A 19,401-nucleotide genomic window follows, 5' to 3' on the forward strand; every position below is an offset into this window, starting at 1 on the left:
GAGAGAGACTGGGGCCCTGGTCTACAAAAAGTAGATAAAAATGTATATAAAGTATGGATGAAATAAAATAAACACAATATTAATTCATTACTGATTTGTTTTTACACAAAATTCTACTCATTTAAAAAAAAAAAGCATGAATAATGCTACGAACAATAATGTTATTTTTACATTTAAAATGTTTTACTTCTTACCAAAGATGTCTCCCAGTTCACTTAAAAGTCCACTTTCAGTGTTCACCATATGCCCTGAAAGTTTATGTTCAAAGGCTAGCACACACCTGGCATTAACATCCCCAAATTTCCCACTTATAGAGCACAGCCAAAATAGTTTCACAAGTAAGGGCGAAGAAATATTTTAATGGCCAAGAATGACACGATGTGGATGATTATTGCCCATGGTACAAGGGTCCTTTAATGTAGCCCATGACACTTGCATACATAGTGCCAGACTAATGTGGACAAATGTATAGCACCGATCACCTCTTAATGAGACCAGAGTGATTGGATCTCGATTCATTCCTATAATACGTCCTAGACGTGTTTACATTTGTGTCAAAGGCTCTTACCACTGAGGGAGCGTATTACCATAGCCTATATGCAGCCTCAATGATGGCTTGTTGTATATAACAAATTCTTTCCTATAAATACACTTGCTAAACCAAGTGTCTTTAACTAGTGTTACACTCTGATCATAAACTATTCTGAAAAGTGAATATCAAAGATCCAGGTGAAATATAAAGCAAAAACTTTATAGGGTCTTAAACAGAACATCGTCTTTGAATGCTTGGCAATCATATTAAGCCTATCAGGGCATTTTTTAGAATCAGCTTTATTGGCCAGGTATGCTTACACACACAAATAATTTATTTTCGGTGAACTGAGCTCTCATATATACAGGTACAACATAAAATATCAACAATAAATATAAACAAAGACTAACATGTACATGACTAAAAGACTAAATAAGAAACAGTGCAGTGGTGAGCAGTGTAAAAGATGAAGTAACATGATGATAAAACACATGCAGTTATGCCACAGATGGGTTAATTTACATGAGGTAGTTTTTCTACAGTATTTACATTAAAAGTGTGTGTAGATTGATCATTAAGTAATTGTACATTCACAGTAATAGTATGTTTTAGAGTTAATTAACAAGTCTAAGGCTGTTGATAATCATCCACATTTTATTTGTTTGCATATAAGCACAGTGTTCGTGCATGGTCCCTTGATGCAAAGTAGATTGTAATAGACTATTAACCTTCTGATGCCTTGTTAGTGTCAGGGTTTGGTTCTGTGTTCTGTTTGTTCCCTAGTGTTCTGTATTGTTTCCTGCGTTACTTGAATGTGATTCCTGGTGTGGTTGCTTTGTTCCTTAGTGTTTCCCTGTGTCTAAGTGTTTTCTGATTTTTATATTTAGTCTTGTTGTAAGTGTTTTCTGATTTTTATATTTAGTCTTGTTGTAAGTGTTTTCCTTGTGTGTTTTAATACTTCATAGTCTGGTGTTTACGTGAGTCTTTTCAGTGTCAGGTTTTACTTTGTACGAGACTACTCTTGTTAGTCTCACCTGCGTCTGATTACCCCATGTCTATTTAGTCTGTGTTTTTCCTCAGTCCCCTGTTGGTTCATTGTCTTTCCCAGTCTGTTATGTTTGTTGTTGCCTGTTGTTTGTACCCAGCTCCAGTGGATTTCCTCTTAGTTTTTGGATTAGTTTTTGAACTAAGTTTTGGTTTTTGCCTTTTGTTTAATAAATAGTTTTTCTGCACTTGGGTCCCCCCTCCCTGTTTCCTACCTGCTACCTCGTGACAGTTAGGCTCTTAACATCCAGTAATTGTTGTTGTACAATAGCGCCTACTGCTGGATAAACTAACAAAGTCTCAATAGGCCACAGTTTAGAGTAGGGCTATTTAAATTTGTACTGTAGCCTATGCCTTTACAAAATAAGTGTATTTTGTTTTTACATTTGCATTATAAATTGAAGTTACACATCTATTAAAGAGCCTTAGAAACAAAAGTGCTGAACCTAGTTACATGTGCATGTACAGTGGTGTTTGAGGTAGTGCCCGAGAGTACAGTCATTAAACAGTCAATGCAGACAGTTGGGGATGCAGATTAAGTGCAGGTTGGGCCATTAATATGCCCAGCTACATAAAGGAGCAGTGATTAGCATTAAGTATCCAAAACAATAAGGTGAAACCAGCATTAAGTGTACAAAACAACAAGGTGAAACCAGGAGTACCCAACTATTGAGGAGCAGATTAGCGTTCAGTGTCAAAGACAATAGAGTGAAACTTGACCTAATTAGGGTGATCATGTCAACCATTACAGATGTAGCATAATAATACAGTAGGATGAAACCAGACATAATTAGGGTGATTATCGTTAAAGTGACCAGTGCTCAGTAGGGCGACTATCAATATGCATAAAGTGTCCAACTGGAGACTGACTCTGAGGTCAGCGGTGCAGATGAGGAGTGAGAAAAAAGTGAAGAATGAGTACAGGATTCACTGTGTCCTTCTTCCCTGCAGTGACAGTGAAGTGTTGGACAGTCTTATGGCCAGGGGGACAAAAGAGTTCTTGAGTCTGTCCGTGGAGCACGACTGTGACAGCAGTCTGTCACTGAACATGCTCCTCTGCCCGGTGAAGGTGCTGTGCAGAGGGTTGTGTTGTCCATGATGGAGAGTATTTTGTCCATCAACCCTACATAACAGTTTTTAAGTGTTTTAGTTTAACTTTCCTGACACACTTAACCGACTAGGCTATAACTATGTGTAATATAATAACTGCTACAACATCAAAAGCTGCTCACCTCTTCTTTGCATTTTAAACTTTTTTAAAGATCTGATGCAAATGTATATGACTCTAAACGTGACACTGTTTTTGATTCAATGCTCTTTAAAAAACAGTAGGCTACTGTATTTGAGGTGTGTTTTAATTTTAAAAAGTGATCATGCCTCAATTTTTATAGCGAAGGTCTACCTGCAAACTTTTAAACCAACCTTGCTTTTTAATAATCGATGTAATGCATACAATTAATTGTAACAACTTACTGTAAGCAAATGTTTAATGTTCCCGATGGGATCTGCTTGGGCGTGTAAGGGTGATAAGCAAACAGATTTGTCTGTGTCAACACCAGTGTTGCCCTACTGGTTTACAGATCAAACTTTATCGCGTGACAATCAACCTACAGGCAGCCCTTAAGATCGGCTTATGGCTGTAATGAAGTACAGCATTAGAGCCTGTCAATGTTTTCTTCGTTGCTTTTAACTCAGAATGATCGAATGAATGTAAGCACTCGATTCAAACAATAAGTGTCTTTACGGCTGCTTCGAGGCATTGTAGTATTGATACATTCTCTCCACTAGGTGGTGCTACAACACTGTCGTAATGGGATATTTAATACTGCTGTTGGTGTTACGCGTTGTTTCCTGCCTCTCGAACAAAAAACTGAAGGAGTTTCTAGATGAGTGTGTTGTCTTAGATGTTTTGCGACAGGGCTGACTGGTGTTGTAGGAAGAGAAAAACAAAAACACAATGGAAAACATTGCAGCAAATGTCTAAATGACTCGCACTTAGGCAGCGAGACGAGCTCGCACCACCTCTAGGGGGACTCGTGTGTTTGCAAAGGAGAACGTGTGTGTGTGTGTGCTTGTGTGCTTGTGTGTGTGTGTGTGTGTGTGAGAGAGAGAGAGAGAGAGAGAGCGAGAGACAAGAGAGACAGAGAGGGACACAGGGAGTCGGGTAGGTCGAGTCGGTGGGATTGTACCAGCCTATCTCTGGCTGCGAAGTGCGAAGGCTGTGTGGCTAAATTCGCATTTTTGTAATCTCTTTCCCTCTGTAGCAAACCGCCTCCCTCCCTCCCTCCCTCTCAGTCGAAGTGACCCGCATGAGGAGCGTGTGACGGCTGCTGCGTGAAGACCGACGAAAGGGGCCAGGCTGGAGCTCCGCTGCGGTCTTACAGTTACTACTGTAATAACGAGGATGTCCAATTGTAAGTACACCGCCTCGCTCTGTTCAGCGTTCCCGCGCCGGTGTTTGGAAAGTGTTACGCATAATGTTGAATTGTTGCAGGCTAGCTGAACTGATCAAGGTTACAGCAGGATGCAAACAGCTGACTTAAACTCGAGTGTTTTACAGTGATGATTACGGCGGCATGAAGAAGTCTGAACTGTTCTGCTGGACTGATCCCCTCTGTAAGGACATGTCCTTTTACAGGCTAGGGCAACTCAATTCGGCTACACTAAAAAAAAAAAACACACAAGGATGATAAGGCTGAATTTGTTTGTACTGTTGCAAGGCGCATATTCGGCAGTCTCCTCTGGTCCAGTGACCTGTTTGGCGTCCAAACATGATGACGTAGGCTGCACGTTTATCTCGAAAGAGACAGGCCCAGCATGTTTGAGACTTCAGCCGAGTGTCCGTCTTGACATCCCTCTGAATTAAGAAGATCTTCTGCCAAAGGCTGAAGTTCTCCGACGGAATGTTTTACTCCCGACAAGTTGGAGGCGGTGATTTGTGCAGAGCGGCAGTCTTGTTGTTGTTGTTGTTTTTTGCAACCCGCATTCTTCAGGCCGACCTACGGCTATCCAGTCGTGCATAGGTAGTGCGTTTTTTTTTCTCTATGAAGAGACTGCGTTTAAGGGCAGAGGAGAGCTGACAACTTCCAATGTTGGCTACTCTCTGAGCGGCCTGTTATGTAATGCGCTTCGGCCGACTGCCCGCATCCAAACCTGCCCGGGCCTACACGTGTAAGAGCCAAACATGTTTTTTTGACATCAGGTCCGTGTTAGCAGTGGTGACACAGGGGTGGGTGAGGGTAGGCTACATGTTAATGTCGTGTCATTTGTGTATTTTGGGGTGAAAGGGTGGAGGGCATGATCATTGTACGCAAAACACTAAAATATTCAACTCCAAGTAAAAAAAAGCATCGGCATCTTAGTTTGCAATGCGTCCAGGACAGCGAAGTGGACTTGTTCCCATTTGTTGAACAGGTTGCAAAAATGTCCTATTGGATATATGTGGACGTACAGTTTGTATTACACAAGAGCTTGCATGTGCTGTCTGACCTGTCGTAAATGTATGAGAAGTGAGCCGAGGATGTCAAGAAGCCTAAAAATCTGAGCAGAAGGTTAAGTGCCACTTCACTCTCGAGAGGGTCATGATGAATGTGCTACTTTGTTTCTCTATAATCACTTCTTATTTAAGGTATAAAAAATGTAAAAAAAAACAGAAAATCATTGCAAAGGCTATTTTAGACACAAACCATGAACCAAACAAAACCTCTCCTTCAACCACATTGTTTAATGAGGTGATTGCTGTGAAAATTGCAAAAAAAATTTTTTTTTAAAAATTAAAAACCCCACAAACAGCCGCTGATTCATATCATGGACATGTGTGCAGCTTATGTATTCTCATCTTACTGTTTGCCTCAGCGCAGACAGCCCTGCAGATATGCTTATTAAGTTTAGAGGTTAGCAGTGTCCTTGACATGTGCTGCCAGAAGCCGGCCATAGTGAGTCATCAAAGCTAATGGGGGAAGCATGGACAATTTAATCTGGACTGGAGAGCTCTTGATCTCTGATGGTGCCCACTCTGAAGGCCTTTGTTGTCAAATAGAGCACACCCTTCCCTGCTCACTCAAGATGTACAAGGCAGATTGCAGTGATAGAGCTGCTGAAGAGTGCTGACCAACCAAGAAAAGTTGCTATGGTCATCTGAATGTTTGTTGAAATGCGACTTTGTTTAAATTTATGGCTTGATCACAGTATTAACCAGTGGTGGCCCCTCCCTCTCACATGTGCACTCCTTGAACAGGCCGGGCCCTGCAAGTGACAAACCCCCTCCTAAGGGTCTGGGGACTGTTGCTGCAGGACCCTGCCAAAGAAAAAGAATAGGCTCGCCCCCTCTCCCTCCATCAAACCCTCAAATCAACAAACCTCAAGCACCCCAAATAACATAATCATTACACAAACTGTCAATACACACCTCAACACATAACACACACTGATCAATGTCCCCTGCTCCCTCTCAAAGCCAACTGTTTTGAATGTCTTTTGCTATCTGTAGTCAGTTGATGTGTGATATTGGCATCTCCTTATTTAGCTTTTCCTTATTGTATTCTGTCACTGCTGTCTTACACGTTTCTGTTGTGTATCGTCTGATCCCTTCTGCTTGTTTTTGTGCTTTATTTGTCATGTATATGTCACCAGTTTGTCACGCTATTGCATCAAATAAAATTAAAAAAAAAGGATTAACCAGTTATTACTTAAGGCTATATGATGTAATAATTAAGGACATTATAATCTCACAATCCAGTTTTTTTTTTGCAAACACACCAGCCAGTAACTTCCATGGAAATTATCTTCTTATTTGCTGTGGGAAAGTGAAGTGAACTAGCTGCTTGTTCGGTATTTTTCTTGAATCGTCTCATCAAAATACAATAAACACACAAAAATAAAAACAGCAACCAACGATGTAAACAGTGTGCTTAGTTTTATACTTTTCCACAATGACCATCATTTTAAGGCTTCATTTCCTCAGGTGGTTTGAGCTCAGCGCTGTTATTCATTTTGGTTTTTTTGTATACAGGAAAACAGGTGGTGTATGGAAGTTCTAGGTGATAAATAGGGCTGAGATGCAGACTATCTCTCTAAACGACGACACAGAAACAGGCACACCTCTGATGCCTCCGGCCAGTCTGAGCTCATGGTGTATGCTTCTTTGGATACACTAGTGGCCTGGCCAAAGAGCGCAGTGTTGCAACACTCAAAAAAGCCCATACAGGTGAGGGGGATCCCCATGTCTTTCTAACATTTTCCTCAAACGACATATTTGCATATTTCATGCATTTCGGTCTTTGATGATTAAAAGCCAGAATTCTTAAACGGGAAGTTTTTTCCATCTTTGTTTCATTCAGGATGTCGTGGGCCAGAGACCTCTTAAGGAGCAAGGCGGATGATCGAAAGACGGCATGGGGAGAGCGCAATGGCAAAAAGAGAAAGGACAGCTCGTCACTGTGCAACCCACACTACATGAGCTGCCTGAGGGACCCTGAGGAACAAGAGCCACCTAATGCAGCCTCGAAACATTACAATTGCAGAGCGGGCACCAGTGGGGGCAACTTTGGCGTGCGCTGTGGCTGGCAGGAGGATCACTATAGAAAGAGGATTTGCGGCGGAGGGGATCTGGGTCTTAAAGCTGTGGACCTGGGCTTTGAAGATGGTGAGCTGAAAGGGAGGAAAGATGAGGAATCTTTGGAATTAGCAGAAGGGGGCTGCAAGGGGATGTCTGCGGTGGACTGCTGGAAGCGGTTTATTTGGATTTTTCAATCCAAGAAATTTCAATCGGCCAAGCTGGAGCGTCTGTACCAGCGCTACTTCTTCAGGCTCAACCAGAGCTCCCTGACCATGCTGATGGGGGTGCTGGTGATGGTGTGTGGGGTCATCCTGACTATTCACTGCATTGACACAACCCCAAAACCTACCCCAAATAAGGCCTACATCTCAGTACTCTCTGTCGCCATGGCTCTTTTTCTGGCCATGATGGTGGTGTGCAACCGTAACGGCTTCCACCAGGACTACATGTGGATTGTTAGCTACCTGGTAATCTTGGTGCTGATCGTGGTGCAGGTGTTTGGGTCGCTGATGGTCTACCCACCCAGTGCCTCGGAGGGCATCTGGTGGACTGTCTTCTTCATCTATATTATCTACACGTTGCTCCCGGTCAGGATGAGAGCGGCTGTGGTCTGTGGAGCCGCGCTGTCTTTCATACACGTAGTGACCGCCTGGCAGCTCAACAAGGAGTACCAGTTTGTTTCCGAACAGGTGAGTGACAGCATGAACTACACATCACTGGAGGAAGATGTTTTTGTAGGCGATGGTAATTCCATTACTCAACATTTAATGTTGTATTGTGATATTGACATATATGCAATGTGTGATTCGAAGTAGTCCATGTCAAAATCCATTTATATTTGTAGCTTTTTTTCTTTTTTATATCGGTCAGGTACAAAACTTGAATTAAATGGGGGGTTTTTTTCAGCTCTGGAAAATGATCTAATAATCTATTAATCAAGGATTAAAATCATAATTTAATGATGCAAACAATCGTTTCTTAAAATGTGTGTACAACAGTAGGTCCTTGCCAATTTACAAATATAAATATGTCCTTGAAATCATGTTGTGTTCAGCCCTAGTCTTCAATCTGCAGTTGTGCAGCCTCGTCTTCAGAAAACTACCCTGGCCCAAATAGTCCCTAAAACTATCAGTCGATGTTCACTGCCTTTTATTTCCATATGTTTAGAGAAAGTCATTGCTTAACAGCTGTTTTAGCAGCTCACGATGTTAAGGACAGATTCCAATCTGGTTTCCGTCAGAAACATTCCACACAAGCGGCTCCTCTCCAGTGACATCATCAGGTCCTCTGATGTGGGTGACTGCTCCGTTTTGGTCCTCTTGGATCTTTGCTGTGTGTTCCACACAGTTGATCACGCTATTCTGAATGACAAACTCAGCCAATGGTTGGGTGTCTCTGGGAGCGTCCTTGACTAGTTCTCCAGCTACCTTTCAGATAGCTGTTCTATGTTACACGTCTAGATCGGCTACTCTGTCCTGTGATGTGCCTCAGCGGCCAAGGTGGCGGGTAGATGAAAAAGTTATTTCAATCTGTGGCTCTGACACTTTTGAACACTCGTTCATTGAGCACACGCTCTGCAGCTTTAACTGATGCTTCAAAAAACAGCTTTAATTACAGTTGCCGTTTTTTAATTGGCTTTTGACCACCTGGTATATTTTTGTATAATGGTAGTTTTTTCTGTGTTTTTTGTTTCATTTTTAATGACTATTATTAGTGCTGTAATTAATGTTATTGGGATCATTTTTAAGCACTTCCTGACTTTGGGCTATGAAAGGTGTAGTATCAAATAACTTACAAACTCAAAGGAGAATCTCTGTCACTGTTGGGACAGACAAAGTGTTTCCTAATCAAGTGAGACTATTTCAACTGGAGAGTCTTTTAAAGGAGGTAAATGCAACTTTCAAAAATACTGCATTTATAGCGATAACGCATGGCCATCCGGCAAACTACATAATGGCCAAATTAATATGATATACAATATAGCTACAAGTTACATATATATGTACCTTCTTACATGTATATATTGTTTTTTATCGCCCACTACTAAGTGTTCGTGTGTCTGATGTGAAAAAGTAGATGTTCACTGTCTATCGGTGCTGCCTGTATGATAAAAGAATTAGTCATTTTACGTTCATTCTCAACGTCCTCCTCACTCTGCTCCGCTCATAGAAATCAACAGTACAAACTACAGACTCATCACACACGCCCGGGTCACCTGCACAGCCAGAGGCCGTCCTTCACACACTTCTGTCCGTCCAAAACAAAAGGACAAACTCATCACACACTCTTGCTTTCAGGCAGGAGTGCAGACAGTGTCCTTTGGTAGGATGGAGGATGAGACACACAGACTCCCACAGGTGTATGTCCGATTACCTCTGCTGGAAACATTATTCCGGTAAATATCCTGTGTTTTCAGTGGCGATGTTAATGCTCATTTGTGTACGTATGAGCACGAATGACGAGCAAGCGAGGGAGAGTTTAATACAAGATTCACACCAAAAGTTCATAGCTTTGGAGGAGACACTCTTGATTGGTCTATAGCGAGGTCTGCTGAAGCCTCATATGACTTTGCCTGGTCTTCATGATGCATTTCTGAACAGGACGAGGACTGTGAGTTTTTTGTTTTTAAATCACTCTATTCTCACATTAGGAATGGATTTGCTCCCTGCTACAGCTAACAAGAGAAACAACAGCAGCAGTCAATATGCATCATCCAATATGACAGAGAGAGTTGGAGCCATCCTAGCTGTAGAAACACTCATTCAATTCATTCTTCCAGTGACATACCGTACTCTACATTTTGTGATGTGTTTTTTTTTCCTGATGTATCTTTTTGGAGTCATCATGACAACAAAATCTAAAAATCCAAGTGGACATTTACATTTGTTAGAAAACAAGACGCAGTTGTCAGACTTGTGCTTGTCATGTCCCGCCGTTATCACCATACCATTTAGCACAATGTTGTCACTGTATTCACCGCTCGAAATGCCCTACTTTCTCTCTCCATCAATATAGGACAAACATTGTACAGACTCTTCTGTCACTTTCACGTGTCAAAGGTGCCGTACTAAAAGTAGATGATGCTTCAGATCCGTGCAGTTTTTCAAATGAGATTTTTAATAAGCCCACGTTATGTGATGTAGGGCAGCTTTGGCAACTCTGTTGGGGTTTGCAGAAGGTCATATGGGTTGAATGAGCCTGTTTAGTTGCATTGTGGAGGACTACCAGGATAATGTAGCATGGTGCCATTCAGGACACAATTCCTCAAAACAAGAAGGCTATTGTAGTGGAATGACACAGGGTGGGGTGCAAGGCTCAGATTGTGCAATGAATTTGATGGAAAACAGAATGATTACTTCTGGAGGCTGTGGAAAAAACACAACGTAAGTCATTTATTATTGCGGCTGCACCAGATCACAAATATTTCTCCATTACTTGTTTCCTTTAATTATTTTTTTTTTTTGAATAGGGCTGTCAGACCCTCAGGGATTTTCTCAAAATGATCCCAAGAAATGATATCAAGTTAAGTGATGATTCAATTATTCCAAAATATGAAAATAAATAAACAAAGCAAAAAGTAATTCTTCAATCAAAACTGGTACTGTAGAAATGAAGATAAACTGATTTTTGGACGTTTTCGTTACAATTCTATGACTCTTATACTTCAATCTGGAAATGAATAATCTATTTATTTAGGCTAAAATAATTAGAAAAAAAAATCATCTCAAACATTGTCTTTTTCAAAGCCCAGGTGTTACCAATAACATAACCAATTGCCATCTTTAGTGTCAGAGTCCACAGTATTGTGAACGCCAGCTCTCTGTCTCAGACATTATGTCATGGCATACTAGGACAAAAAAGATCAGAGTATGTTTCTATTTGGTTACATGTGCCTCCTGTTATAGAGGGAGTAGTGGATATGAAACACAGTGTGGATAATCAACTTATTCGTTTTGTTTTATGCCATATAATCAATGATGCTCGGCTTCTCATGTCGGGCAGTAGAAAGCCTTTTATAGTTGTTTTGGGGGTTTTTTTGTTTTGGGTTTTTTTTAATGAGGATTTTTTGCTATGGCCTCCAGGTAGCCTTCTCACCTTTTTACAAAGGTAGGAATCGTGTCACAAACTTAACTCAGACATGATTTCTTTCCTTTAAAAATTAGCAATGTTTGTTCTCCTTAAACACACATGGGTTGAACTCTGTCTGGACCTGTTGTTGGTTTTCCTTACCAACCATCGCTATTAGGCAACCAGATGAATACGAAGCAACTCTGAATGAGGCAATATTGACATAACCCTAGTGGTGCTCTGAGCGCGTGTGTTAAGTACAAATGCCCCAGACAAGAGGGGTTGTTGAGCACAGGCTTTCTGACGATGGACCGGTGCCCTGCCTGTAGTTTAGACCCCCAACACTGTACAATACAACTCTCCGAGCAATCAATAATGGGATGTTTGCCTGGTAATGCTATGCTACTGGATTGAGTAGTTGTTTCATGCTGTAATCAATCATATTGCGTTCTCCATTTCAGGGAGACTCCTTTGTTTTTACCCTTATGAACAGAGAAGCACAATGTGTCATTTAGTGAACTCGGACCCTTTGCAGATATCTCACCGGCTACTTGTAGTTGTTTGAATAGAGAAGGACTTCATTCAGTCTGTCACACCCTCTGTATCACACATGTAAGCGTTACACAAACTGTTGCTCCTGGCGTCACAGGGCCAGACTGTTCTGGGAAAGCTGGTTTTCTTTTTCTGGGACCTCATCATCCTTTGGCCCTCTCTTCTTTTTCCCTTATTTGTGTCGTCCCTGTGGGGCGTTCATGCAGGTTTAGAGCTGAGAAGATGTGAGAGCGATGAGTGCAATAACGAACGGATGTTTTTGATGGACCTTGACCATGGGGCATGGTAGGAGGAGGGGCGTTTGTGGAGGTAGCAGTAATGACACTGGATGGAGAGAGTGAAATAATGCTAAGCTGACGTTCCCATTTTGGAATAACTGCCCCTCTCCTCTCTCTTTTTTACTCCTCCGACTTTACTCTGGGTCACAATTTCACACTCGCAGAAAGTAGTCCTTTATCCCAAACTTGGCTCGTCATGGGAATAGTGTCCACAGATCTCAACGGTTCAGCGCTCTGCTCCACGGTCAACGAGAGAGAGAGTTGAAGGTAGAACTGTTGAAAAGTCGAAAATGAAACTGCCTGTTCATCCTAACTGTGCTTCTCGTTAGAATAAAAGATTTGATTAAACAGAAGAAACTTGGTCTGTTCTGAGCTCAGTGCTCACAATGAAAGCCTGAATACACACTCCATGTGAACAGATATCACATCAGGTCTGATATCAGATCTCAGTGGTGTTGACTACAGCCATAAAGGAGCAGCACATCGATCTAAGTAACCTGCTCCATAAGTGTTTGTATTTCAAACAAGCACCAAATTGAGTGGCTTGGGTGACTGGCCCAGTGGTCGACTGTCTCTCAACTGTGAAGACCAGGGTGTACTAGCTTTGTATTCTTTTTCCCACTGTGATGCTGACAGCTTAACAATGTGTGTGAATGGAGTAGTACTGTTGTGCAGTTGGGCTTTTTATTTAGGCTGGGTGATTTATCGAGTTTGTCAGATGAATCGATATTTTTTTATATCGTTCTCTGGGCAAAACTCGAAAAACTGCCTGAACATTAAAACACACATCTGTAGGGCTTAATGGAACGGCAGCACAAATCTTTGTCACAATCTTGGTAATTTTTGATAATTTTAATTTTATTAATTTGTGTTTACGTCCATGTGGTTGAAAACATTTCTGCAGTTTCCTCTGACTCATTTTGACATTGTTCTGATTACCAGCAGCTTTTTAATTAGAGGATGCTACTAAGTGTCTTTTTTTCCCCCTTTTTTTAAAATATTGGCTGCATATTGGGTTTTTTTAGTGACATGTAGGTGTTCCCAATAAATAATATCCTAACATGTACTTAAAGGTGCTTTTTAAGGTCTTGCTTGTGGCCTTTAATTTTACATGCACCATACTTACATTGTCAGTATCTAACTTTGGATCACCCACCACAAATGCACCCAGACTACATTTTTTAGGAGTCAGCAGTAATCAGTGTCACCCATGAACCTATCTACTTTTGTTCAGTCACCTGAGATTAAGATCTAAATTCACGGTTTGAGTACTCATAGGCTCATGCATTTACAGACTCACACTATAGGATGCAAACACACATACTCGTGAGTACTGATTCATTTGGCCTTGAGTGCTGTCCTGTGATGGACCACCTGTCCCTCATGTTTGGGTTTGTCAGTCTCTCCTGTGGCTGAATGAGGGAAGAACTAACTCTGACATGATTGGCATCTGGTGCTGTGTGAAGGAATTTCGCTTTGACATATGTATTTAAGTTACTTAAGTATGAACAGCTGTGCATCCATGCGCCTTCATGTCTTACAGGGGATTATGTGACTTGCAGAGTCATTGTTAAGTTCTTAGTATTTAGGAGCAGTCGGCGTGTAAGATGTCATAGAGGGATTAACAGGGAACCAAACAGAAGTTGTCCTTTCATGTTTAGCGGGATATTTTTGGATAACCAAATTCTCAACGGAGTCCTATGAGGAGGAGCTATCGACAGGCGGGTCAATAAAAGAGTGAAGTCTCAGGTACAGAACGTCTGTGCTTTTGTTGTTGTGTGATGATCCGGCACTAGAGGAAAAACCTGTTCCTTTGGCAGATTGTTATGGGGTCAACGAATGTGGGCTTAGTGGAAACATACTAAGACCTTTGCCGAACAATGGAGAAAAAGATACCAATCACTGAAATGTAGCAGGCATGATGCATTTAGGCCAGAATATTATGAAGGAAATAACCTGAAAGAAGAAATAGAAGAAGACATGCTTTATTAATCCCCCCAGGGGAAATTCTGTTTAAAAATCTGTTTTCAAACTTGCTCCGCACGCATAGGCATGGATAACACATGCACAAACAGGAACCTATCGACGTGCAATAATGAAGAGATTTCAGTGAAGGATAAAACAACTGAGCAGTTTTGGGGTGCAGTGCCTTGCTCAGGGGTCCCTCCTGAAGTGCTCTGGAGAGGAGCTGGCACCTTCCCAGCAACTATACTCGACGCTCCACTGGCTACCTCAAACATTACAAATTTGTTGACTTTCAAATTTATTAATTTTATTGTTTGCTAAGGAAGTAGTGCAACATTTGACACCTCTGCACTCTAACCCAGAACATATTTAATTTAGGGAATGAATATCTTGGATTATTATTAATTGATGTAGAATATATGTTTGTTTCCAAATGTTAATCCGGTCAAATGTGATTAAAAAAATGCTAAACAAAACCAAATCATTTTTTTCATTCAGTGCCTGCATTCAACATGTGATTTACTTTGACACTTGATCCTACAGACATTTAACCCAGCATTAGTATTGAAGTTTGATACCCAGCCTGGCTTATAGTGAGTGAATCCAGTGTCCTGTGTTCACATATTATGTACAGCTGAACACACACACACAGGACACAAGAAGTGGAGTGTGTGATCTGTGTCAGTCTATATGGATCACAGCAGCTTACTCGGCTGCTATCAAATGGCAAGGACCCATCATCAGGTACTTTGGGTGCCAAACAATTCACCGGCTCAAATAATAGATCCCCCTGTTTTTCCCATCCCCTCCCCTTCAGAGAGGTAGAGGGCTTGTGACTCATCTCCCTTATTGTATTTCAACCAGAGGCAATGATACAAACCCGGATAGCTTCCACCACCATGGGTGGGAGCAATTAGGATTAGCGATTAGCGAAATATTGCTCTTATAACACAGCTGGTGATAAGGCATATAAAAGCCTACCTAATAATAGTATGTGAGTCAGGGATGAGGAAGTGCAGGCTTCTAATAACAGCTCATGGTTTACTAACAACTTGGCTCTCCGCAAAAGTAAATACAGGGATTTAAGGCTGAACTGCCATGGCAGGTGGCCAAGAGATATACAGTACAGTATATTAGGAATCCATTAGCGGTGTTAAATGTTGATCTGTGCAGCACACAACTCCTGAGGATTTCAAGGGCAGTTTTACTTTGTAGAGCACCCAATCCAAGCCCTGGTGACACGAAGGTCAATAACTCTCTGTCAGGAGGTCACAGTCCAACAAGCCAACTGTCTTGTTATCCATCTACTGTTGTGACGATTACATTTCTTCTACATATGTCCGGCCTGCATGAGAACGCATTACTGGAGTGAAGCTGTAATGAGCGAACATGCTCACTGTCTGCACAAACACCTTCCTGCTATTGAAATCTAAACTGTTGTGGACAGCCCATGTCTCTCCTGACATAGAGACCCTCTTTAACCTGCTCAACCTTGTTTCCTTTCATGACCTGCTAATGAAATGTAAAGAACAAGCATCCTGTCGTATTCTATCTGGTCAGTGTTGACCTTTTTTCCTGTCAGTAAAGTTAAGCCCCCTTTCCAGCATGCCTGTTTCACTTTTTCATTGAATGCTGTCTGATACAAAAAAAAAAACAAGACTCAGGTCCCATGAGGCAAATTCATTCAGTCCACGCACGCTTGATTAAACCAAAGGAAGTTACACTCTGCCTTCACAGGATCTGAATGAACAGCATTACTGAAGTATTACTTTGTGTTGTTATACTCCCCCCCTCCCTGATTTAAAAAAAAAACCCTTTCCTTTTAAGGACACGGAAAGATGTCAATGTTTACTTTTTTGGGGATGAAGTGTCATGGAGACCTTTATGTCGTAAAGAAGAGCCATAGCTACCTGACTCTACTTTGCAATGTTCCTGAATCTCTAAGAGTCTTGGTTTTGGAATGTAAAGCCTTTAAGAGTTTCACTGACATGATCGGTACGTGGTCGGTATGCGACAGGACTGATGGCAGCGTTACATGAGTTGGAGTTTAAGTAAAAGCAGGCACCAAACTGTGCTGTTTAAACTATAACCTGTCGCTCTTGTACTGGTATTGATCTGTATGCGTTGCAGTTAAAGTCAATATTGTGTATATAACTGGACAATGAAACTAAACTTTTGTATTTTTATGGACCCACACACATTTTCTCATTAAATGAGTTCAAAGCTCCCTCTCTTTAATTCAAAGTATTTAAAGTCACTCAGGATAAAAGCAAAGGAAATCATGCTCAAGTGCATGACTGAAGCCGCACTGTGCAATTTTAGACTTGTTGCATCTGTGTCAAAGTCAAACAACGGCCGTTGGATCATGTTGTAAATTGTGCTTAAAAGGAGTTGGAGCAAATAGCAGCTAAAATGGGAATTCCTGGATGTTTAGCTCACAGTCACACAGTTCAAGGTCTGGACTCCCTCACATAATTCAGATTAGAGAGACGAGCCAGCAGAGGAGTGTGCTGATCTGGTGGGCTGGTTGGTTTGTTAGGCGTATTAACCAGATCTTGTGTTCAGCCAGGCTGTAATTGCAGCTGTGCTTGAAAGGGTGTGAGTGGGCAGGAAGTGAGGGGTTAGCGAGGACACAGCTGGGAGGAAAGTGTGTGTCCGGCCCTGCATACTGCACCCCCCCCCCCCAACCACACACACACACACCCCCATCTTAGTCTGTCCAGTCAAACACTGACCCTGACACCCAGAACAGCCAATACAAGTGATACATGGACATGTCAAATCTTCATCACTTCTTTCTTTGCATCTGAGGTTCAAGCACCTCAAAGATGTTCTTGATAATTATATGTAATTAAAGATAAGGAGGAGGTAAGACACAAAAAGACTGTTAATGCTTGTCTCTCCTACTATTCCTACAAAACACTACTGTACATTAAATGATTCTTGTACTCTTGCTTCATGCAAATATCTGTCTATGCACATCTATTTATATATATCAAAGAGTAGACACCTATAATAAAACTGTGCTTTGTATTTATTGTAATTATTTAGCATTATTAACAGAACTATAGACAGCTGAGGATCTTCGAAACTGATGGTTCTTATAGCAAAGCAAACACTGAATGTTGATATAAAAGAAAGTAAGTCATTAAATTATAGACTTTAGAATAGTCTGGCACATTATATACTTTAATAACTATGCATCACACTTTATCATGGACTCCACCCATGCTTATCCCACGAATGCATGTTCCTTACAAATGTGGCACCATTTCCAACCGTATAAGGTTTATTGCTTCAACAAAGAAATAATCTACCAGACACAAATGTATATATTGTGGTTATTTGTGAAATTATACAAATATGATGAAATAATGATACAATGCAAATGGCAGATGTTATGACGTCATGTCCAGCTGTAAGAGAGCATTTTGCAGGTTATTAAAAGTGACAGATTATTTCATGGCTGTCTCTTTAATTCACAGAGACAGGAAGTGTGTGGGAAGAGAGGGATAAAGGGCATTTGTTAAACATCTTCAAGCAGCGGATGTAAAACTGAGATAAAACTTGAAGTCCAGTCACTGAAACCAGAATTAAGTAGTTTGTTTGACCCCTCTGCTTTGATTAAGGATCTCCAATGGATAACGGCAACACAAATAATCTATTCTGTCCTCTCTGTTCTATTCTCTCATTTCCCCTAAAGAAAGTTAAAGAAGCACCAGCGAGATGTAAATTGTCCTTATTGGGAATGAATTAAAGCCATTCAAGGCTGACCCGTTGAAATACATTGATAAATAATCATTATTTATTAAGATAAAAAAGACAAAGAGAGATTTGTTGGTCACATTAGTAGAGAGGAGAGGGTAATTTTATGAAACGGTTGCGGCCTATGGTTTTAGTCAGTACTTCCTGGACTGCTGGGAGATTTTCCTTGTTTTTGTAAAACATATAAGGACAAGTATTAATTCAGGATCTGGTTTTGTGACCGATATGCGGCCTGGGTCCAGCTCTATTTAGCTTTGTGGAATTTGCTTCAGCGTTTCACAGATTATTTTGTGGCCTCTCTGGTCGCCTGAGACCAATTTTGGTTTGGCTCGAGCCATGACGAAAACTGAACACTGATTCCAGATGGCATGGACCCAAGGTGGCAAAGACAGGCACTCCTAGTCCTATGCGACATTTATCTGTATAAGGAATGCTTTCCTTAGTTTTGCTGTTTTTAAATATTATAGTAACCTCAAATGGATCATGACAAGTGCAACATGGTCTCATAGTATTTTCTATTTTTACCTTTCCGGTTCCACATGTTATCGTTTCATACTAATGTCAGCAGTGTTTGTCTCTGTCAGGCATCTGTAGATGCTTGTTAAAGGTCATGAGCTGGAGAGGAACCCCCATGTCAAAAGCAGTTCCTGTCCCCAGAGCCGGTGTGATGACTTGTGGGATGTAGAACCCTGGCCTTTTTAAAGTTTAAACTTTGGCTTTTGTAGGAGCTCATGGTTAGTTGGAGATCTGAATTTAATCTTTCACTGCAGTCCTCTTCTAATACTGCTAGATAAATCCAAACATTGATTATAGGGGGACAATGCTTTTATCCAGTGAGTGTGTTGTATCTGTGAGTAATCTGTTTCTAGTTTACCTCCTCCTCCTTCTGCATTGTCAGATTATTAGTTACAAGTTCATATTTTAATTCATTGTGGGTTTTCTGTATTCTATGTTTGCCAAGTAAGAATCTTTCCGGCCCTTTTTCTGAAATCATTCTCTAAAATGTTATCAGCCTACCTCGTCTTTATGATGCACCTTGCAGAGCGCTGCGCCTTATAAGCCAATGTTTGGCCTCCTTTTAACTTTGCAGCCAAGAGATTCCTGCTAAAATAAATGACGAGTTCAGATCATCTGTGAGAGTTGCAAGTCTGCAGCAGGAATCATCAGGGTGAGACACTCTATGTCAAGCTTGAGAGTGGCAGTGTGCTAACAAAGAGAAGCTTCCTTTGCTGACTTTCCACTACAAGGCTGTTTGCAGATTTTCATGCCTGGTTGATATGAATGCTAGCCTTAGAACAAGCTTCAGCATTCAAAGAGCTGTCAGTCCAAAGTGAGTCACACATACTCATATACTACACACAAAATGTATTCAAAAGCTTCTGCAAATGATTCTGCTTCTCCAGTAATCTCCAAAACATGCGGAGAGTCATCATAACTCGACATTAAAGCGAGCTTACTTTTGCTAAGCAATTATATCTCACATTTTCAGAGCTTTTATATTTCTACGTTTCTAAAGTGTTTAATATTGAGCAATCGAGATGTAGTCAGTTAGTTGTGGTTCAGCTTTAATCATGCTGATCTCAAATGTGCTGTACCTGCCAGGGCTGTGCAATCAATCACAATGTCATCCTGATATAAGC

At 41.1% G+C, this 19,401-nt stretch overlaps 1 protein-coding gene across 1 annotated transcript in view; it reads left to right on the forward strand.

The window, feature by feature from the left end:
* Positions 1–3,723: 3,723 nt before the first annotated feature.
* LOC306834130 (adenylate cyclase type 6-like) overlaps positions 3,724–19,401 on the forward strand; it is a 33,044-nt gene continuing 17,366 nt past the window's right edge. Inside the window, exons 1-3 of the mRNA XM_079359916.1 lie at positions 3,724–3,990; positions 6,588–6,782; positions 6,916–7,822. Of these exons, the coding sequence (XP_079216042.1) occupies positions 6,917–7,822 (906 nt within the window). The 5' untranslated portion in view covers positions 3,724–3,990; positions 6,588–6,782; position 6,916. The remainder of the gene's footprint in view (positions 3,991–6,587; positions 6,783–6,915; positions 7,823–19,401) is intronic.

This window comes from Symphodus melops (genome assembly GCF_947650265.1).
Source record: "Symphodus melops genome assembly, chromosome: 13".
Taxonomy (NCBI): Eukaryota; Metazoa; Chordata; class Actinopteri; order Labriformes; family Labridae; genus Symphodus; species Symphodus melops.